The sequence below is a fragment of the Leopardus geoffroyi genome, chromosome X, assembly GCF_018350155.1.
Source record: "Leopardus geoffroyi isolate Oge1 chromosome X, O.geoffroyi_Oge1_pat1.0, whole genome shotgun sequence".
NCBI lineage: Eukaryota > Metazoa > Chordata > Mammalia > Carnivora > Felidae > Leopardus > Leopardus geoffroyi.
The window spans coordinates 35,810,081-35,833,839 of NC_059343.1; the positions used below are offsets into that span (position 1 = coordinate 35,810,081).

Sequence of the window (23,759 nt, forward strand, 5' to 3'; positions counted from 1 at the left end):
ATGCGCGGAGGGGAAAGTTACATACATGGGAGAGACTCTAAGGTTGAGTTAGTGATAAGTACAGAGAAAGCTAAGAAAAAAAAAAAGCAAATTAATAATTCCCAGGAAAATAAAATGTTGAACAAGAAAGGAAAAGTAATCATAGTAAGCTTGGTGGACAGTGTTTACATATTTATAATAATGACAACACTGAAAAATTATCTAATCAAAATTGCTGCCTAGCCATATTGCAAGGATAGGAGGAAAGAAAGAAGGTATACTGGGAGCAGCCTGGAAGGAAGAAGGAGCATATACAAATTAAAAAAGAATTAAATCCTCATCTTCCCTTGTGAGAATCAGATAACGCCCTCAACCAAGAAGTCCACGAACAGCAATGTAAGCATTTCATTTAGGGACAGGGATGTAAATACCAAGAGAATCCTCATATAAGAGCTGAAAACAGAACAGGAAAATGGCAAGAGTGGGTTGCAAGGGACTAATTTTCAAAACAAGCCATTTGGAACCATCTGACTCTAAACTAGAAGCACATACAATTGAGCTATTATACCAGAATCTGCAGATATTGTGGCCCAGGATCCTACATTAAAAACAAACAAACAAAAAAATCCTCATGGTTGAACTGATGAATCAAACCTTCTCAATAATCAAGGATAAAGACATTGCTGAAGTTCCTTGAAGTTCCAACTAGCAAACGGGACTCTCTGCACTACCCTCCACCTTACTCATTACAAGGAAAGGAGAATTTATCATCTCATACACATAGGCACATGAGAACTTCCTGCTCCTTCAGAATGAAGTTGCAGAGATGACGAACTAACACAGCTGCTTATTAACTTTAAGCAGGAATTTGTTGCTTTCCCCATTATTTCCCCCTCAAAGCAACTGTTTTAGCGATGTCTATGTTTACTCATGCTATAATACCGAAGTTGGTTACCTTTAGTCCGGGTGCAGGATAAAAACCTTCAACTAACTTGCTATTGTCAAAAAGACTATAGGCACCATCCCGTATTGCCACCACGCCTCGGCTCCGGCAGTAAATATCAATGCAATACATGTTCCTGAAGGCCAGTCTGATGTGGGTGGACGACTGTGGCAGGATGGAGAAGCACTGGTAAGCAGTATTGGTTCTCTGGGTCAAGCCCAACATCGGCACAGTGGGGAGTTTGTTGATGGCATTTAACGGAGCCTGAGTATCAAAGAGTACCTAAAAGAGACACAACGAGAGCAACCAGTTTCCATACAAATGCTAAAGCCTCAGAATCTCTTATGGTCGTAAGTGAGACAATGTCTTTCTGGCACGGTCCATACAACGTTCCCTTGAAGAGAATGCAAATTATATCACTGCATCTACTTTGAATCAAAAGAAAATTCCCCAAGAAGAATGAAATATATAAAAGACAAAAATACACATCCTTGTCACTGAAGACAAGACCACACGATTTTTTGAGGGGTCTTACATGAGACCCTGACACTGACTCTTATTTTCACACAGAAAGTAAACTTAATTACCTGTAATAACTGAACCACATTCGGTGTTTTGTTGAACATTTCTTGAAGCTGATGGAGAATGGTATTGTGACAGTTACTGCAACCTGAGTTTGGACCAACAGTTCCCAAAGAGATGTGAAATTTCTGATGTATGGAATTCCACTGGATACTAATCTAAATCAAAGAGATTACAGGTTTCAGAAACTGAGAAAGTAACAGATTCCAGCAGAAGAAAAAACAATGTTTCAACAGTAAGGCAAAACGCCAAAGATATACATGAGGTCTTTTTGGAAAGCCAGCCAGAAGGCTGGACTCTGTGAACTCCAGATGTACTGGTACTATGGGCCAGTACATTTGCAGACTATGTATTAGCCCACTTCCACTAAATAAAACAGAAAGAGAAGGTGCTAAAGAAGACAATTTGGATTAAATTTTATTTAAAAACCATCATGGGGTGTTTCTGGGGCGCCTGGGTGGCTCAGTCGGTTAAGCGTCCGACTTCAGCTCAGGTCACGATCTCGCGATCCGCAAGTTCGAGCCCCGCGTCGGGCTCTGGGCTGATGGCTCAGAGCCTGGAGCCTGCTTCTGATTCTGTGTCTCCCTCTCTCTCTGCCCCTCCCCCGTTCATGCTGTGTCTCTCTCTGTCTCAAAAATAAATAAATGTTAAAAAAAAAAAAAAAAATTAAAAAAAAAAAAACCATCATGGGGTGTTTCTTATCTAGGACTGAAGAAAAGTCACCCTCTGGGTGAGCACTGTCGTAAAGGGAAAGGAAGCCACCTCCAACACAGATGCCTTCAGTTAATAGATTTTAAAACACTCAAGGAATTTCTGATATTACTTGATGTAGAAGAGTCCTGAAAGAAGCCAGCTGGCTGAATTTTTATGCGAAATTTCTAGGACTTTACATATGGGGTGGGAAGAAAATAAGGAAATAAGAGATTACAGGGAATACCTTCAAGACTGAGACAGGACCAAATAATGTTGATAGTCATGTGACCAAAAGCAGAGACATACTGTATTGTTCAAAACCATTCATAATCTTTCATTAAAGTGATCCTGCTGCTAACCAGATTTGAAATCCGTGAAGAAAACAAATACAAACACCAAAAGTACATTACCTTGTCCAAAACTCATCAAGATTATATACCCCATCAAAGAGAGCATAATTTTTGCTTTTGATTTTAAAGAGTTAAACATTATATTAAATATCACCAAAGTACTTAAAGTTTATCATTTTTATCCGCAATATTTATTTGAGTCCTCAATTATTTCAAGGTAGTTTTCATAGTTTTGGAATTCTTGCTTTTTAGAAGATTTAGGAGATGGGGCGCCCGGGTGGCTCAGTCGGTTAAGCATCTGACTTCGGCTCAGGTCATGATCTCTCGGTTTGTGGGTTCTAGCCCCACGTCAGGCTCTGTGCTGACAGCTCAGAGCCTGGAGCCGGCTTCGGATTCTGTCTCTCTGTCTCTCTCTGTCTCTCTGCCCCTCCCCTGCTCTCTCAAAAATGACTAAACATGAAAAAAAAATTTTAGAAGATTTAGGAGAGGAACTTCAGTTTTAATAAATTCACAGACTTACTGAGCTTCCCTTGGTGGTTCCATAACACAAGATAAGTTTTCGATAATTATAAACACGAACTTCCGAGAAAATATTTAGATGCGCAGGTATGTCTAGAGAGAGAAGAAGCAAAAGGGAGATTAAGATAACTCGCAAAACTTTAAAACACACATGGTGGCAGTATCATATGCCCAGACAGGCTGAGAGCTCTAAATATGTGATTTCGTTACAGAAGAATTGAAAATAAAACAAGGAAAGCAACGGCATGGATGGTGGGCTTCCATTTCCATTTGGAAACAAGGGGGGCAGGGCAGAGAGATACTGAGGCAGTGTACAGCACAACGGTCAGGAAGCTCCACTTGCAGCTCTACCCTTCACTAGCTATGCGACCTTCAGCAAGCTTCTCAGTCTCTGTGACTTGTTTCCTTCATTCGTGAAACGAGGAGTAATAAATGACCTACCTCACAGAGTGACTGCAAGGATTAAATGAGTCAACACAAGGAAACTGTTTATTACATCATATGGCATGTAGTAAACTCTCACTAAATACTACCTATTACTATAATGCGGTATAGCTAGGAGTAATGATTTCTGGATACCTAAGAAACTGAGTCGAGAACTCAGAAACTGGGGGAAGGAAATAAAAGCCTGAAGTAAAAGGGAAACTTATTTTTTCATTAGATATTCTCCTGAAAGAAAAGAATTTTTTTTTTTTATGATGTGCATCTTTTACTTCTTCAGTTAAAAAAAGGAAGGGGGGGCTTCTCCCCGACAAAAGGAAGATTATCGCACGTACCTGGTAGAGAACGTGCAAATTCCAACACACACTCATATAATCGTGCAATGCTATTCCAGTCATTAAGGAACATTTCAACAACTTTTCTACCACCAACTGGTTCGGACAGCAGGTTTTCGTATGTCAGATAAACATGCCGGGATGGCCCTACAGGATTAAAAAAAAAAAAAGAAAAGAAAAGAAAAGAAAAGAAAAGAAAAGAAAAGAAAAGAAAAGAGGATTAATAGCTATCAATATGGAAAAAAAAAAAAAAAAGAAATATGCAAAGACAAAATGTGTGAAGCATCTCACCTTGCTCCCTGGTAGAAGTGCCATTAAGTGGGCAATTTGCAAACACTAGCTCTGCCACCCACGTGCGGTTATTTCTACCTTGCAATCGGAAAGTGCAATCAAGGAGAGAGCGGTCCAGAGCCTTTTGGGTTTCCTCATTCACACCCTTACAGGGAGGAATTCTGGCGGCAAAAGATAGCACATGAAGTGTACTTGGCATCACGGAAAGACAAAAGCACAATCTACACAACAGGCAGTTCAAACTCCACTACTAGGCACCTTCTGCAAAAGAAGGAAGTGATCCATAGCAATTCACGGCAATACACAGCATTTAACCCGTCTCCATTCACGCCAACATGGATTAGGACCTCTTGGCTGAACAAAGTGTGTGTCTGAGTGTTTTAACAGTGTTTGTCTTCATCCTTAATCTCGTTATTAGAAACACCACGATTCTTCAGAGTGAAAATCAAGGATGTTGGCTTTCTATGAAATCTACCTAGAACATCCTCAAGGAAAACCTAAGGAGAACAAAACACTCGTAAAACCCCTCTTCGAGGGCAGAATGATACAGTGGAAACAATGTGGGCTTTGGAGTCATAGACCTGCATTCTATTTCTGACTCAGCCACATTTAACCTCTCTGAATTTGTTTTCCTGACTACAAAATGGAGATAAATAATTACCTTGTGGGTCACTGATCTTAAAACATGACACAACACAATATGTAAAGTGCTCATGGCAGCTGATACGGTCGGTATTCGTATTTGTTAGTTCCCCTTTGCAGTAAAACCAAGTGTCGCTCGCTGACTGCCAAGACGAAACGCCAGGTTCATTATCTGCCCCTCCTCTCCTCTTCTGTAGAGGGAACACTCATGGGATGGAGCTTTGCATGTCTCAACTCATCTAACATATTGTTACTTACATATATCTCATATAGAAGAGGAATGTATCAGTTTTGGTGTCGTACAATACCTACCTACCTACTAAAATACCTACCTACCTGTTTTCTTCTTGCTACTTTGTGGACATTTTCACTGGTTTTTCAGTCACAGATGAAACAATGAGATAACAGATTTTTTAATTACACATTATACTTTAACTCATAGGGAAGGTAGATTAATTCTCAGACTTGGTATAAAGATTATCTATATCTAAGTCAAAAAACAATTGGAAATACGGAATCTTGATTCAGGCCTCTTATTCAGAAGCACCTAGAACAGGGTTCTCAACCTCGGCAATACTGACATTTTAGGCTGGATAATTTTTTGTTGTGTAGCCTTGGCCTCTGCCTACCAGATGCCAGTAGTAACTCCCACCCCCTCTTCTCAGTTAATAATAACAAAAAATACCTCCAAACATTGCCAAATGTCCACTGGAGGGCAAAATCACCCTTGCGTTGAGAACCACTTGCCCAGGATAAACAATTTATGAGAGCAAAAGAGGGACAGAGATTGCATACGATAAAAAACAAAATTTGTAGGAGAACAGCTACACAGTTTACACAAAAACAGAATTCACATAGTACTAAAATTTTCTCATTGACTTAAAAATTCCACCACAGCTCCTCTTAAGTGTACAGTTTTTTTTAATGTTTTCAAAAGTTATTCTTTCATACTACATACCTTTATCACTCATTACCAGAAAGATTTTGTCCAGTGTTGCTAGGGGTAACTATATATAGTAACTGCATACGTTACATATATGCTTCTCATGAAAACTTCATAGGTATACTGAGGACTTTTGCCTGTCCTTATCCCTGAAAACATAACCCCGACCATAAGAGATATAAAGCAGCCAATTCAGACAGATTTTTAAATCTTGATTTAAGAAATGTAAATGCAGCACATTATCTTCCTTTCACATAAATAGGTGTTTCACGAAATCCATCTGGTTAGAAAATGAACACACAGAATCCGGCATGTTTTCAAAGAAAAGTAAGACTCCTTTCAATTTATGCTCTGAGGGACAGCATGAGCCTGACAGTGCATTCTATGTCACCTTCTTCATCTGTGATACAGATAGAATTGGCTCTACTTCAAGGAACCTGTAACCTTTCACTTGCTTTTAAGGTTACAAATGTAACAGAACAAAAATAAACTACAATTATACCTTTAATCCTCCCCCATGTGAGGAAACCTGACAAATTTATTACAAACTCAAAATACTATTATATTCACCAAAAATTAAGAACCGTGGGAGAGGTTTCCTGGACCATGGGTTAAATTTATCTGAAAATTTCTACCAATCCAAAAGTTTTTTTTTAACGTAAACAGCTACCCCTGGCTGATTTTTCTCCTAGAATTCTGAGTATGGAAAAAACGTAGGAACTAGGTTCTGGTCTTCCGGGGCAAGGGTGTGTTAGCGCCACGGCGTGCCGCATGTTGGTTCCGTTCTGAGGGGTTTTACAAACGTCAGGGACCACACTATGGTCCTGTGGTGCACAAGCGGGGAGGTCACTGAAAGTGCTAGTACAAGAAGCGCCATGCTGCCTACAAGGAAAGTGAAGAGGGTTTTATAAAGGCTGCACCTGCATATGCAAAAGGACTGAGTCACTCCATTGATGTAAGCTAAGTCCCACAACTTGCAAAAATGAGCTGTGCCTATGCATTATTTGCATAAGCTGCAAGAGGCAAAGAAACACAACGGACAAGACAAAAAAAAACCTTGTGGGTATGGACAGCAGACCAGCACCAACCATTGAAAGGTACTGTAATGTTAGTTCAGAAGAAGGGAAGTTGGCTCAAGAGCTCAAAACTAGGCACTGTGAGCATGCTGCTCTGGAGATCTGTGTCATCTGTGCTGTCAGATCAAGGCTCTTTGGAATCTACACGAGGCAACACACCCATGAGCCCTAGCAATCTAAGGTGTTTACCATGATACTTTCACAGATACATCAGGGAAGCCTGCTCAACAGATTTTCAAAAAGTTGTACAAGAACAGAACATATTTTTAACAAAGCGGAGAAAAATGTCCTCAAATTTAAAGCTTTGAAGTATCAACAACTCACATACGCATTTAATATTAATGTACCTAGGACTAAGGCTTAGGACCTTCTAAAGATTAAATGCGTTAAAGCAATTATATGCTAATTAGACCTTTGCCAGATTTTAATTTCATAAAACCATGTTTACACATTTATTGCTTACTTTTTCCGTCTTCATTTCATTCTACTACCCCCATAGTAGACAGCAGGCACCAGACAGACTGATATCTTTAATTTATCCATCTCTATTTTCTCCCTTTAAGTTCTGAATAAAATAGTAGCCAGGATATTATAAAGACTTTTAAAAAACTATTATAAGATGAAGCTTAAAACATAGGAAATGCTTCCTTCCTAGGTAGGACTATATTATGGGTTCTCTTGAATTCAAGAAGGAAGGGGGTTGGAATTTCTTTGTAAATATGCTGAGAACAAGATATTTTAAGACTTGCAACACATGAAAAACATAACTAAGAGAGTAGAACACAAATGTTAACATTATTTATCTCCAGTTACCAAGAAGAGTGAAAAGATTAAAAAAAAAAAAAAAACAAAAACCAATCCCCTATACTTTAGGCAGAAGTAATTCAAGACCAAAAGCCATTAAAAGTATCACATTTCTCTACTGATTTTCATTGCAAGGCCAGCTCTCTCGAGACCCTGAGAACTTTTTGTAGAAAGGGTGTTTACACAGCCAGGAAGGGAAAGCTATTCTTTCAACTCCAACTCAAGTGAGCACCATGACACAAGGGTGGAGAATGTGCTATTTGCTAGCCCTTCCCATCTTCCACAGAAACCAACTGATTCCCAAGTAAATAAAAACTAAAGACCCACTGGCTCAAATCATAGAGCTGCCATATTTTGTCAGACAGAGAAATTCGAGAAGTAAAAACTGCTTCTGTGATTTGTATTATTAAGCAACACCTAAGAAACAATGCAACACCCCCCCACCAACACACATACACCCTGAAAAAAACTCTTTACTTCACCAAAAAGCTTGATGTCTTAAATGGCACGCTAGCTTTGCAAGTCCATCCTGGTCACCTTATGTAGCACATGCACCATCTTACCTTTCCTTCTAAGCATCCTTTGGCCTCCTGTCCTCGATCCATTTAGAACCAAGCCCTCTGCCCAACTCCCTCGTATACTCTTTCCTGGCAATCTATTTTAATATCCCAGCTCAATTACTATCAGCTTCGTGATGACTCATCTACTTCTCCTGCCCAGGCCTGTCACCTGAGCTTGATACACAGGCCTGTCACCTGAGCTTGATACACAGCCCTGCCCGGCCAAAGGCATGTGTTGGCACCTCAAACCTAGCAAAGCCCCTTCAAACTCACATCTTAGGTATCCCTTATCTCAGGAAACACCACAATCATCCATAACGTGCCTAAGATGAAACGAATAGGCCTCTGTGCCATCTTCTCTTTCTTACCTTCAACATCAATCTCATCACCAACCCTTGAATATTCCATTCCCTGAGTCCTTGTGGAACCTTACGAGGTCTAAGCTACTAACAACTCTGGCGTGAACCACTTCAGCGACTGGTTTCACTACTTAGTCTTATTCCCCTGCAATTTATTCTCTACATGGCTTTCAGGATAAGCTTTCAAAAACACCTATCTAATGATGTCAGCTGCTGCTTAAAATCGCCATTAGGATAAAGTCTACATCCCTTAAGGACACTTCCAAAGTCCTTCAGGATCTGATCCCTTTCCCCCTTCTGGCTCCAGCTTCATCTCTCTCAACTCCTGACACTCTGACTTCCTTTCAGTTCCGGGACATAGAGCTTTCTTTCTCTTGCCTCCAAGACTCCACATCAGCAATTATCCCTTCTAGTTAGGACTGCCCACTCCCCCCTCAGCTCCCTCTCCTCTACCTAATTCTCACCTCACTTTCAGTTCCAGTATGACAGGTACTCCCTCAGGGCTACCCTTTCTGGCTTCCAAACCAGCTCAGATCCTCCCACCCATGGCATCCTGAAGGGCCCTATCAGAATTCAAACCTGACACACCGTTGCACTCAGGAAACATCCATTAAACGAATGAAAAGAAATGCAGAGGAAAGACATCCTCAAATACCAAGTGGTGCTGGACCTCCACTCGGCAAGTGAAAAGAGAATCCTCCCCCAGACCTCAGTAATTCCGTGCAGAAATCAGTGATGTGCACAAGTTGGGAACTCTGCTTTATGCAGTCTCACAGTAGGAGAGGAGCGGCTCTAGCAGATGTGACTTCTAATGCGTGGCCCTGAGTGAGACACAGGACGGAGACTTACTTTAGTAAGCGTATTGCGTGGCTGAAGCCATCACCTTCCATCTGCACTCCCTGATGGGGAATCTCCAGATTGGACAACTGGTAAGACAGAAGTAGTTAGATCAGATCAGCAATTTTACAGAGGAAACTTCCTTTTCTAAGTACTACTGTCCACTCTCATGGCACCTCTTCTACAACCACTCTGTTCCAAAGTTACAACGTATTAGGCATGCACACTGTCCTCCATCATTTGATTTCCTGGGCAACTATGTCAAGTCCAGTGAAACTCAAAGGTGACCCAGAGCTTCTAGTTAAAAAAAAAAAAAAAAAAACACCTCCAGGTGGCAAATCTTCAGAATTCTGGAGATTGATCTACTTTGGCAGCGAGCCAAAAGTAATCCAGAATCAATCCTGATGGTTCCAAATGAGGCAACTGCAAAATAAGACTGGTTTTCTTGTGTAATTCAATTATGTTTGGTCAAAACATAGTGTTCAAAACACTAGGTCTAAGGCCTAGTCACATCTCACTTTTAATCACAAACAATAGTTTGTAGTTTGTAACTTACCTGGAATACATTTTTAACAATTAAACCATTTCCTGGGTGAAACCCAAGAAAAAAAAGATTTCCAATTTATGCAGTTATCCAATGAGATATCTTTCTCAACTGGAAGATTTGGAAAGTGAGTTGAAAAGACCAATGCAGGGACAGTGCCTGAGGCCCCATGAGTGGAACTGCAGGTTATGTAGGTATGCCAAAAAGTCATCTGATCTACCAAAGAGAAGACTGCCTTTGGCTCATATTCCTGGGTCTTCTATGGCAGGCTATTTATTTATACCCACCTTGTTACAGAAAGGATTTAAAACAGCTCTAAGTATTTGACTGAGCCCTGCTTTGGGCCTGGAAAGGGCACATGTTTAAGAAAAATAGCTGCTGACCAAACAGGCCACAGGAGTTCAGGTTCAAAAGGAAGCAACGTGTGGGAAGACTCAAAAACATGGTCTCTATCCTATGGATCAGTGATATAAACATCCCTTGTAAGATGAGATTTATTCACATCTCAGTATAAATTAAGCAGAAAATGTGCTTGTCTTTTGTCTTCAACATGGCTTTTTTATTGAGAAAAGAAAAAGTAGATTGTTTAAGAGTTTGACTGAGTTTGACAAAGTACTACAGAATGTTCTTACATGTCCTATATGTGCAACAGGTATAGGCACGCAGAGAAGGGGGACAGAGAGGACATATGTCTATAGGTGTTAGTCTTTGTGGGTATTACAAAGGCACAATTTCTTGCAATTATGAGCCTGTAGGTGGGGAGGGAGGAGAGCAAGCAGGGAGACAGACATCACATTGCCCCTGGGTACCACGTAGCCTCCCTTCCCATGATAAAGGTAGTACGTGGATGACATTCGTGTAATCAATCCACAGGGCACAATAAAGAAGTCCAAGAACACAGTCAAGTAGATGGGAAGCATGGACCCTGTCTGTACAGTTTAGGAGCTATGGCTAGTACCCAGACATTTATCAAGCTCACAGTTCTAGGAGCTAGGACATCAAGGACACGAGCATCTATTTTAGGTAACTGTTTCTGGGCCTCGATTTCTCTGGGCTATTCCTGCTCTTTATAGTTTTACATCTTACCCTCTGCCTTCAGATCCTAAAGCTCGATAAAGCAGGGGTCAGCATACAACAGCTCATGGGTCAAATCTAGCCCACTGCCTGTTTTTGTAAATAAAGTTTTACTGAAACATAGCCACACTCATCTGTTTAAACATCAACTATGGCTGAGTCACACTACAACAGCAGATCTGAGTGGCTATAAGAGACCATGGGGCCCCCCAACACCTAAAATACTTACTATCTGGCCCTTTATACAAAAAGTTTGGTGAATTTGCAACAACGTGGGCAGAACTAGAGTGTATTATGCTGAGCGAAATTAGAGAAAGATAAATATCATTTCACTCACATGTGGAATTTAAGAAACACAACAGATGAACATAGGGGAAGAGAAGGAAAAATAAGATAAAAAGAGAGAGGGAGGCAAACCATAAGAGATTCTTAAATATAGAGAACTGAGGACTGATGGAGGGGAGGTGAGTGAGGAGATGGGCTAAATGGGTGATGGGTACTAAGGAGGCCACTTGTTGGGATGAGCACTGGGTGTCATATGTAAGAGATGAATCACTATATTCTACTCCTGAAATCATTATTACACTATATGTTAACTAAGCCGGATTTAAATAAAATTTTTAAAAAAGAAAAAAAAAAAGAAAAAGTTTGGCAATTCCTGCTCTAAAGCATGAAAGTGTTCAACAAGTCTTCCCAAGATTACCATCGTCAGTTTAACTGAAATAATTCACTTCCACATTGTCAGGTCTCTTCTTCTTCTTCTACTTTTTATATCCTCAGTTGTTTCACTCATAAACATGTTTTTTTTCTTTTAAAAAATTTTTTAGTTTTAATTGTGGTAGAAGTCTCCACTTCATTCATAGTAATTTACAGAGGGAAGGAGTCTTACAAAAAGTAAAACTTTAAAATAGAGCGAAATCATTAACGTCGTGGTGTATCCCTTTAAAGGGATGCCAATCCTTGGCCAAAGCCTTTCCTGGAAATGTAAAAATGCAGGTTCTGTTACCTCCCTTTCCTCTCATGTTTGGGGATCACGCTGGATATCACAACTGCATATTCTTGAAAGACACTAATTATATGTAGGTCTATTCCTTACTCCATGTGACAGAGTAAAAATTGGGTTTAATAGTCTTTCTGGTCTGCTTTTCGAAAGGAACCCAGGTTTATTAGTGTGTAAGCAGTATGTATGGCTTCACCAACTCAAAAATAAGCACCCCATCATCAACTAACTACCACAAAGAGATAATGCTCCTACTAAGAGGTATACAAGTTAAGATGTTAATTTTCAAAAGATGTCTTTTTTTTTTTTTTTTAACTTGGGAAGAATTTACTTTCCATTTCCATAAAGAACAGAATGCCCACAATTTGGAATCAGAAAGACGAAATAATGTGTTTTACAGATACACCATGAGATGCTATGATTTCAACCCCATCCCTCCCCAAATGAACAAGATCACAGCTATTCTGGTTTTCTTAATGGAATCCACATAGCTGTAGCAAGGCATTTTAGAAATTAGTCTTTCATATACTCAAAATTGTTCCAAAAAATTACCTCCAACCGAAGTCCTACGAATGGCATATTTGTATCACACATAGCAACAAAGTGAGCTAGAACTTTATTGAAGGCACACATTTCTCCTGATCGTTTGGTTTTCTTAGGTTCTACTGGACACAGATCATCAGACAGCTAGAATTTAAGTGAAGAACACAAGTAGGCAAAAAAAAAAAAAAATATAGGTGATGCAATTAGTTAAGACAGTTAAAATGACTATAGCTCAAGATTAATCAACAAATGTTATTCATTCAACAAATATTTACTGAGCAAATATTTTGATGTAAATACTGGAAATTTAAGTAACTACTGTGTATTTAGCAAACTTTCTGGTGGAAATGGTGTATGATTATTAATTAAAAGACAGGCATTTTCAAGAAAACATAGACAATTGTTATTTAAGCCTTATTGCCACCCAATCTCTTAAAAACCGTATCTAATTCTTATTTTTGAAACCCTATCTAGTTATCTCCCATATTAAAAATGGTTGAAGAATGCAACGAAGTTAAAACACACAAATTCTGTGCTCATTTCTGTATGTGATCATACCTTGCGCTTGGTGCCGGTTTTAGGTGGTTTCCCAGATTTTGTGCGAAAAACCAGCTCCTGGACGTTTTCCTTGAACTGCTGCAGCAAGAGCGCCATCACAGGGGCGTCCTCACGCTCCGCAGCGTTCACAGACATGAAGTAGTACTTGTATGACAGCTGTGTGGGCTTATTGGGGACCTCCAACATCTCCACAACCTAAAAAGGCCCAAATCAGAAATGAGACTCAGAGAATTAAGTCTGGTAGATTTGCCACCTTACAGCAAGTAGGGCTCAGAACTGTGAATCTAACATAGATGGTTTTTCTTCTTTAAACAAGGACAAATCAATCAGGATACTCAACAAAAAAGGGATTCCTGATAAATATATATACTTCGTTTTCTAAAAAAATAGAGCAGAAACACTGTATGCTTAAGTCTAGCAGGTATGCTAGATTTTCTAGGATGGGATCTATTGATTGATTTTTTAAAGCTTGAGAGAGAACAAGAGCGGGGGAGGGGCAGAGAGAGAGGGAGAGAGAGAATCCCAAGCAGGCTCTGTGCCTACAGCATGTGGGGCCGGATCCCAAGAACCGTGAGTTCATGACCTGAGCCAAAGTGCATAGCTGGACGCTTCACAAACTAAGCAATCCAGGTGGCCCTAGCATGGTATCTATTTTAAATTGCCCTGTTGCCCTTAACCATCAAAACATCTTAAGAATTCCACTGTTATAGCAGAGAAAAATGACAACTAACTCTTACAACTGGAAGCATACAAAAATAAACCCTGATTTTCAACTAAAAAATAGGTCACGGTGAGGATAAAGACCACCACCACCACCAATAGTCAACATGGAGGGGCGCCTGGGTGGCTCAGTGGGTTAAGCGTATGACTTCGGCTCAGGTCATGATCTCATGGTCTATGAGTCTGAGCCCTGCATGGGGCTCTGTGCTGACAGCTCAGAGCCTGGAACCTGCTTCAGATTCTGTGACTCCCCCTCTCTCTGCACCTCTCCTGCTCACACTGTGTCTCTCTCTCTCAAAAATAAACAAACATTAAAAAAAAAAAGTCAACACTGATATAGAGCTTACTACATGCCAGGTACTGTCCTGATATTGGACAAATGTTAACACATTCAATCTTCCTAATAACTCTGTAGAGAAGGGATTATTATCTTCATTTTTCTGATGGAAAAACTGAGGTGCAAAATAGTTTGGTTACTTGCCCAAGGTCTCAGAGCTGAGAAGTGATGGACTCATGCTCTGATGCCAGTTTGGCTCCAGAGACCTTGCTCTTAACCACTACACCAGCTTACTATTTTCAATGTCTACCTAAAATTTAAGAAAAGTCCCCTAAATACTTTAGGGAGAGAAAGAAATGCCATTGGACCATTGCTCCGACCAACACATACTTGCCTGTCTCTCTTCTCACCTCCCTTCTCTGCCTCTCCCCCTGCCTCCCCACACACTCTCTTCAGGAAATTCTTAGGCTAACACCTAATATCACACTGATGAACCTGAGGAAATAGAAGAATTAAAAGTAAAATGGATGCTTCACCAAAGAAGATAAAGGGATGGCAAATAAAACACATGAAAAGATATTTGATATCATCAGTCATTAGGACAACATAAATTAAGATGACAATAAAATACCACTACAAATCTATCAGAATGGCTAAAATTTTTTTTAGCCAAGGGCTGGCAAGAATGCAGAGCATCTAGAACTCTCTTGTATTGCCAACAGATATGCAAAATGACCCGGCCAATTTGCAAAACAGTTTGGCAGTTTTTTATAAAGCTGAACATACACTGATCATGTAACTTAACCCACCAATCCCACTAGTTAATTTATCCAAAAGAAGTGAAAACTTAAGATCACAAAGAAACCTATATACAAACCTATATAGCAGCTTTATAATTGCCCCAATTAAACAAACCATCCATACCATGGAATACTACTCCAATTAAAGGAATATTTGTTTTTATTTTTTAAAGTTTACTTATTTATTTTGAGAGAGAGACAGACAGAAGGAAGAGACAGAGAATCCCAAGCAGGCTCCACGCTGTCAGTGCAGAGCCCGACACGGGGTTCAAACTCATGAACTGCGAGATGATGGACCTGAGCTGAAACCAAGAGTTGGACGCTTAACCAACTGAGCCACCCAGGCACCCCAATTAAAGGAATGAACTATAACACCACCACAGTATGGGTGGAAATCAAAGGCATTATGCTGAGTGAAAGAAACTAGATTGATGGGCAAACCCATAAAGACAGAAAACAGGGGGCGCCTGGGTGGCTCAGCCGGTTAAGCGTCCGACTTCGGCTCAGGTCATGATCTTGCAGTCTGTGGGTTTGAGCCCCACGTCAGGCTCTGTGCTGACAGCTCGGAGCCTGGAGCCTGTTTCAGATGCTGTGTCTCCCTCTTTCTCTGACCCTCCACTGTTCATGCTCTCTGTCTCAAAAATAAATATTTAAAAAAATTAAAAAAAAAAAAAAAAAGAAAACAGGTCAGTGGTCACCAGCTGAAAGTGGGAAGAGGGTTTAATTATAGAGATGCAGCACTAGGGCATTTTGGGGGTAATGGATCTGTGTTCTGCTGAGATGGGGATTACAACAGTGTATGCATTTATTCCAACTCAAACACAAAAAGTCTAAATTTTTCCTGTATGTAAATTACCTCTTAATAAAGCTGACAAAAGTAAAATGGCAGAAAGACATTTAAAGGTAGCAAGCCTTGGGGCGCCTGGGTGGCTCAGTCGGTTAAGCATCTGACTTCGGCTTAGGTCATGATCTCACGGTTCATGAGTTCGAGCCCCGCATGGGGCTCTGTGCTGACAGCTCAGAGCCTGGAGCCTGCTTCAGATTCTGTGTCTCCCTCTCTCTCTGCCCCCCCACCCCCCACTCACATTCTGTCCCTCTCTCTCTCTCTCTCTCAAAAATAAACATTAAAAAAAATATTTAAAGGTAGTAAGACTTTCCTCTGTACTTCTTAATGTCCGTGGTCATTTCCATTTCTATGAATGTATCACCCCTACGTGAGAAATAAGAAGGATGAAGAGAATGTACATTCAGTTTTGGTCTAAACCATGTGAAACAACTTACTGCTTTTCAATAAGTTGTTAGTCACTGAAACTAACATTTGGCTTCTGGTGATACTAAATAAGATCAGAAATACTAAAACCATTTTGTCCGTGGCTGTGTATAAGGATCTTTGTGTGTTCATGGGTTTGATTATTATGCATATATTCTGAATATCATTTTATATGTAGACTAGGCAGCTCACCAAGAGCGGAAACAACAATCCTTTGTCATGTATCAAATCTAGTTCTACAGCTGGGGTTTTAAATTCAGAAAAAAGTGAAATTCACATCACTGACAGACTTACTGCTCTGCTCTACATAAATAACACTAACTTAAGATATGTCAGGGTATACATGGCACTTTTTTTTTAAAGATACTATCTTTTTTTAAATTTTACTTATTTATTTAATTTTTTTATGTTTACTTATTTTTGAGAGAGACAGAGCACAAGCAGGGGAGGAGCAGAGAAAGAGCAGGGGAGAGGAAGAGAGAGATGGAGACACAGAATCTGAAGCAGGCTCCAGGCTCTGAGCACAGAGCCTGACGCAGGGCTCAAACTCACAAACCATGAGATCATGACCTGAGCTGAAGTCGGACACTTAGTAACTGACTGAGCCACCCCACATGCGCCTTACGATAATATCTTTTAAAAGTACAGCTCAAGACCTTAAAAAACTCACTCCTACGGGTGCCAGGGTGGCTCAGTCGGTTAAGTGTCTGACTTTGGCTCAGGTCATGGTCTCCTGGCTCGTGGACTCAAGCCCTACGTCAGGCTCTGTGCTGACAGCTCAGAGCCTGGAGCCTGCTTTGGATTCTGTGTCTCCATCTCTCTCTTCCTCTTCCTCCCTCTCTGTCTGCCCCTCCCCCACTCGCTCTTTCTCTCTCAAATATAAACATCAAAAAAATAAAATAAAATTCAATCCTATTGCCTTCAACCAACAATCTTGAATTAAGTTTTTCAAACATCTTATATTCTTTGCCAAAAATATCTACTTGGTATAAACAGAAATTTCTATAAGCAGGGAAATATATTTAGGGTGAGTTCATATTTCAAATTCTTGCAAATTTTAACCAATTCAAAGATCTCAAAGAAACTAGAAGACACACAGAAAGAGTGAAAAAAGAACAAGACAGGATCTTACCATGCCCTGAAAGGTACATACAACAAAAGGATGAGAATATAAAGCTACTTCACTTCAGCCAGCCCATATTTTAAAAAGCTGCATTATGCAAGTTAACATTTGATTAAAACCAATCAAGTTTCTCTGACACCAAAAGATCTCCAAACATTCACAGTAGTTGCTTTCAAAATTCTTCTTATATAGAGATGCTTCATCCAAAGCAGAAACTAGGCCTCACTACAGGAAAGATCCAAGAGTGAGGGATAGAGGCACACCTATATTTCCCAACCCTGCCTGATCATCGTACCATTTCTTACACACATGATTCTCCTCTCTCCCCTATCCCTACTTCCTAGGTTGAAAATCACTAAACTTAAATATCCAATAAAATATATTTGTAAATTAAGTTAAGCAATAAATCATTTGAGATACTAAGAGAATGAACTGAATTCGATCACCCAAATCACCCCTTTTCATACTTACAATGTAGTACTGTGGAAGACGGGTAAGTTTAATGAACAGCTTATTCTTAGAAAGGTTTCCAATAGGATGGGTTGAGTAATTGGACAGCTGCAATGTTTCACTGGTTAATGTAGGCAAATGTTTTATAGATTGTTTGCAACGCTGTTGTCCAAGCCAAAACCTTAATTGAAAGAAAATAATTTACGTCACAAAATCATAGATTCTTCTGTGTGCAACTGATTTGTAAATTGATTACTGAAGACCACTAAAAAATAACAATCTGAAACTTAACTGCTAGTAAAAAGACACATAACCATACCGATGAATCATTTCTCCAGTTTTACATTGGTCTGTTAGTTCTAGTTCTTTTTCTTTGTTTTTAGAGACAGAGTGACAGTGGGGGACAGGGGCAGAGGGAGAGAAAGAGAATCTCAGGTAGGCTTCACACTCACCACAGAGCCCGATGCAGGGCTTGATCCCACGACTCTGGGATCATGACCAGAACCAAAATCAAGAATCGGATGCTCAACTGAGTCACTCAAGCGCCCCTGTTAGTTCTAGCTCTAGTTTAAGGAATTGAAACTGCAATGTGAATGATTTTGATTAGTTATAAGGAAGAATTAACTAGTATTAAGGCTGGGACACTGTAGAAGTTTATTACAGAGGAGGACAGATTTCCTAGGGTTTATTAAGACAGCAATAACTAACCTCAACATCTTTCATAAAATGCCTTTAGTGTTTATAAAACAAAGAGAAAACAATAAATAGGTATAAAGGTGCCTAATTTTTCTTAAAAAAATTTTTTCAATGTTTATTTTTGAGAGAGTTTGTGCACGTGTGCAAGCTGGGTACCGGCAGACAGAGACAGAGACACAAAATCTGAAGCAAGATCCAGGCTCTGAGCCGTCAGCACAGAGCTCAAGGCGGGACTTGAACCCACGAACCGTGATGACATGACCTGAACCGACTGAGCCACCCAGGTGCCTCAAAGGTGCCTACTTTTTTTAGTATCACTGGAGATATACAGTCCTAGTTGTTATACTGTGTATGTGTAAAGTGATGGGTATATAGCGCGGGTGCCAGGAAGGTATTAATTACCTTCTTTCCCTCCTCTCAGTTCAGCCACCAGATTTCAGTTTGAAGCTTTTTATAATATTCCTCTCACTTATTTCATTAGCTGTCCTTGAGGCTAGACACTGTGTGTGTGTGTGTGTGTGTGTGTGTGTGTATAAGATACGTGAAAAGGAGAGAAAATGACTGGTTCACAAACTTTCACTGATTCACAATGAAGTAACTACAGAAAATAAGAATACGAATTTAGAAACTTTTGACAGCAATGTAACAATTATCACAACATCCCAGCTCACGATCAGTAGGCTCACCTTGCTGAACAGGGTACAGACCCGTCCGGGTGCTGCTGCACTGGTGTGGTGAGCTGCATGTGGCACCGACCCTGTGCTAGTCACACGCAGTAAAACCTAACATAACACGTTTGAAGGCTAGTTTGTCAACTATTACCCAAAAATGTAGAAGGTCTAGAAACCTGTTTTTTTCCCCACTGAAAAAACAAATTTAACTGCAACATCACAGAATCAATTGCTAGAACTGGCCACAAATGAAGAAATGAAGAAAAATTTTGAAAATACAACCATACTTGCTTCATTTTAAGGTAGAAGTTAAAAATGAATATTCTGAACTTGCTAAAACTGCTTTCAAATCTCTACTTCCAGTCCCATCAACAAGTGAGACTGTGAGACTGGTATCCCTATTATGTATGTTTTTAAAAGAAAAACAGAAAAAGATACACATTATCTCCTGTGATGAGCATCATCATCAATCCAACTTAGGTAAGTTACAACAAGCAAGAAACAAGCTCATCTGTCACCTTAAAAATTCTAAACACAATGTAAATTCTAAATATATATAAACGTGTATTCATACGAATTGTAAACACAACATACTCTTTTCAAAGCACACACGGAATGGCCATTTTACTCAACCTTTTGTCTTATTACGATTTCATGGGACAAAAAAATCTGAGCGTAAGAGTGAATGTTCCACATTAACTGCCTGTGTACACTTCCAATGAAAAGCGTGTAGAGATTTTTTTCATTTTTATACTGTTTGTTCTGATTATATTTGTTGAGATGCAATTCTGTCTGTTGATCCTTACAATAAAAAAATTGGGATGGGGCGCCTGGGTGGCGCAGTCGGTTAAGCGTCTGACTTCAGCCAGGTCACGATCTCGTGGTCCGTGAGTTCGAGCCCCGCGTCGGGCTCTGGGCTGATGGCTCAGAGCCTGGAGCCTGTTTCCGCTTCTGTGTCTCCCTCTCTCTCTGCCCCTCCCCCGTTCATGCTCTGTCTCTCTCTGTCCCAAAAATAAAATAAAAACGTTGAAAAAAAAAATTTTTTTTAAAAATTGGGGCTTTTATTTATTTTTTAAGTTTGTTTATTTATTTTGAGAGAGAGAGAGAGAGAGCAAGCAGGGGAGGGGCAGAAAGAGAGGGAGAAAGGGAATCCCAAGCAGGCTCCATGGTGTCAGTGCAGGCTTGATCCCACAAACCGTTGAGATCATGACCTGAGCCAAAATCAAGAGTCAGATGCTCAACCGACTGAGCCACCCAGGCGCCCTGGGGCTTATATTTTATACATGTTTTTTCATTTCCTTTTTCTACAATTTGTTTTCATTGCATATGACAAGAAAGGTGATCACATGAACAGATGCTCAGAATCATTTGTCATTAGAAAACTGTAAACTAAAATCACAATGCAATACCTCATCACACTTACCAGGATGGCTATAGTCAAAAACGGTAACAAGCTTCGGCAAGGACTCAGGGAAATGGAAACCCTCAAATATTGCTGATGTGATTTTAAAATGGCATAGCTACTCTGGAAACTAGTTTGGCAGTTTCTTTAATAAGCTAAACATAAATTTACTGTATGACCCAGCAATTCTACTCTTAGTGGAATGAAAATGTTAAGTTCACATATAGACTTAGACGTGACTATTCACAGCAGTATTACTCATAACAGGCAAAAAGTGAAACAACCCACATGCCCATCAATTTAGGAATGGATAAACAATGTGGTATATATCCATATAACAGAATATCATTCAGCCACAAAAAGGAATTAAGCATCGATAACTGCTACAACATGGATGAACCTCAAAACATTATGCTAAGTGAAAGAAGCCAGTCACAAAAGACCACATACTTTATGATTCCCTTTCTACAAAATGTCCACACACACAAAAAAAAAATCTATAAAAGCAGAAAGTAGATTCATAGTTGCCAGGGGCTGAAGTTGGGAATGAGGTTTAACTGTAAATGAACACCTGCTTGAGGTGGTGAAAATGTTCCAAATGTTCTAAAAATGGATTGTGATTATGGTTAAATTCAGTAAATTTACTACAAGTCATTGAATTAGACACTTAAAATGGGTGAATTTTACAGTACGTAAATTATACCTCAATAAAGTTATTTCAAAAAATTAATGTCCCATAACAGATTAACAGATTAGCAATAAGCTGGTCATTCACCAAAGATCATTTGAGAAGCATGATTACAAGTGATAACCAGGGGACCTTTCTTATAAATTATGTGTTTAAGTACAGAGACACATTTGATAAGTTTAAGGCTTTGGGGACTTGGCCTTCTGGTTTTAGGTTATTTCTCCTCTCGCTGGAACTGCCAGATAAACCACCTCAAGTTATGCAAGCTGTGAATTATTGAGCATTTAAGTATTTGAACCTTATTTGTTTAGCCAGAATGCACAACAATGCACCAAAAAATGCCAAAGCGCTAAAAATTTTGGAATTTGTTATTAGAGTATTCCTTATTCAGAGGAAGGAGTATCACTTTTCATACACAGTTAAACTAAACAGCTATTCAAAAGGAGGCTCATATAATATCACCAATCTGGTTGGCATTAAAAATCACATCTTGTTAATGAAAACACTACTTGATTATAGTGAAGCCTTCAAATATTTATACAACTCAAACTAGCAAAAGGAGAAGGGGTAGGCTAGATCACAAAGAACACTCTAGCCCTCTCCCCTTCTCCATTTGACAGTTTGGGTTTTGACCTCTGCAATTTATTTTTATCCCCTGGAATTTTATTAATTTTAAAAGCGAGTTTGTTAGAGTTGCCATAATGGCACCTCTGTGTACCAGGGTGGCAATGAAACCTCACAGAATTGTCTTTAGCTCCATTTTCAATTTTATTTAGTTTGACAGTATGAAGCATTCAAAGGACTTTGAGACAATATTGAATGACAGTATTAGAGAAGCAGAAACAACTATTCTGAAGGGTCAGCTGGTAGATTCATACCATGAAGATTATCCTGGGTAAGAACAAATAAGACTATTGCAGAGAACACTAGAGTCAATAAAATCCATTGTGTAAGTGATTTGCAGAGTGCTTTTCCAGGAGGAAACATGGCGACGAGTGAAAGTTGAGTGTCATGCCCTTCATACCTGTATTTGCCCTAGAGGGGAACTGGATACAAAACATTGCTATCTTGGGCCTATTCCAAGACAATTTCGATTCCAAGTACCAAAAGGTGCTCAAGTTTCATGTCATAAACATTAAGGACAGTGACTGATCAAGAGTAATGATGGAGAAGAAAATATATCGTGTCAAAATAACTTTCCATTTTTAGTCTTGAGCTAAATAAATAAGCTTACTTAAGTTGTTGAATCCAAGGAATAATTCGTTTCATATCATCGTTCACAGACTTCTCCATGTCATCCAGCGTGGCCTGGTCTATAGAATATAGCACTTCATTAATTCGTTGCTTACACGAGGCACAAAATATTTAGGTAGCCCAGAACTTAAATGAAAATGATTGTTTTAGGCAAAAATTAGTGTTATTTTTGAGTCAGAGAAAAACTAAACTAAATGCATCATTAGGCATAAATTAACCTAATTTGTTTTCTCTCTTTAACATTTAGGGAGAGTTATAGTTAAGACAACTGATTAATAGCAAATGTACATTAGCAGGAAGAACAAGTAACAAATACATGAACTCATTATCTGCCTGCATTTCAATTCCCAAACCCTAGGCCTAGTTAATTAATATTTTTAACTTGCATGTATTTCTAACTCATAGTATTACCAAACTTAGAACCTTAAAAATGTAAAAACTGTAAAACTCCACTAAAATATTTATTTATTCAACACAAATGGTTTCTGGCATAAGCAAGAGCTGTTGGCTGAAGTTCAGCTTCCTAAATGTCACTTAGAATTTTTAATGACACCGAAAAAATGCTAATAATAGCACGTTTTGAACAAAAGCAAAATATACAATGATTTCAGTTCAAGAAAAAAAGTATAAGAAAATTAGTGCAGCATTGCCATGGTTTAATTGTACCCCCCAAAATTCGTATGTCGAAGCCCTCACTCCTAATGTGATGATGGTATTTAGAGATGGGGTCTTTGGGAGGTAATCAGGTTTAGATGAGGTCATGAGGGTGGCACTGTCTTGATGGGATTAGTGCCCTTATAAGAAGAGTCACCAGAGAGCTTGCTCTCCTCTTCTGCCGTGATGACAGGGAGAAGGCCTGGGCCTACGAGCCAGGAACAGAACCCTCACCATAATGTGACCATGCCAGCAACCTGATTTTATGCTTCCAAACTCTAATACTATGATAAAATAAATTTCTTTCTTTTTAACAACCTACTCTGTGGTTCTTTGTTATGGCAGCCTCAGCTAAAATAAGCATATATCCCCTAAAACAAGAATGACTGCCAACAGGTAACTTTTTTTGGCTTCTCTCAGTTTTACATGGTCATCTTCTTTATCTGTGAGTGTGTACTGTGTGAACAGTCAAGAAAACAGTTAAGTAAAAAAAATTCTGAAGAATGAACAACAGCTGCCTTGTGGTTCGAAACCAGTTAAACAGTAATTCATAAGTGTGTCACTAATAAGCCATCATAAAGGCGATGTGATTCAAAGTAATGAAGCCAGTTTTCCATGAACGGTTCATAGAAAAAGCTATCTTTTTTTTCTTAAGTTTATTTATTTTTTTAGTAACCTCTA

At 39.4% G+C, this 23,759-nt stretch overlaps 1 protein-coding gene and 1 long non-coding RNA gene across 5 annotated transcripts in view; one reads left to right on the top strand and one right to left on the bottom strand.

Moving 5' to 3' along the window:
* LOC123595341 overlaps positions 1 to 23,759 on the top strand; it is a 59,151-nt gene that overhangs the window by 24,477 nt on the left and 10,915 nt on the right. The gene's annotated exons all lie outside the window — the stretch shown is intronic.
* The window catches only part of MED14 (mediator complex subunit 14), a 66,377-nt gene that overhangs the window by 19,022 nt on the left and 23,596 nt on the right, over positions 1 to 23,759 (bottom strand). For all 4 annotated transcript variants that reach the window (XM_045472941.1, XM_045472940.1, XM_045472943.1 and 1 more), the window contains exons 12-21: positions 22,405 to 22,483; positions 17,735 to 17,894; positions 13,074 to 13,268; positions 12,525 to 12,659; positions 9,367 to 9,443; positions 4,134 to 4,294; positions 3,843 to 3,989; positions 3,068 to 3,159; positions 1,510 to 1,662; positions 935 to 1,204 (exon numbers count right to left, since the gene is read on the bottom strand). In XM_045472941.1, coding sequence (XP_045328897.1) covers positions 935 to 1,204; positions 1,510 to 1,662; positions 3,068 to 3,159; positions 3,843 to 3,989; positions 4,134 to 4,294; positions 9,367 to 9,443; positions 12,525 to 12,659; positions 13,074 to 13,268; positions 17,735 to 17,894; positions 22,405 to 22,483 — 1,469 coding nt within the window. The remainder of the gene's footprint in view (positions 1 to 934; positions 1,205 to 1,509; positions 1,663 to 3,067; positions 3,160 to 3,842; positions 3,990 to 4,133; positions 4,295 to 9,366; positions 9,444 to 12,524; positions 12,660 to 13,073; positions 13,269 to 17,734; positions 17,895 to 22,404; positions 22,484 to 23,759) is intronic.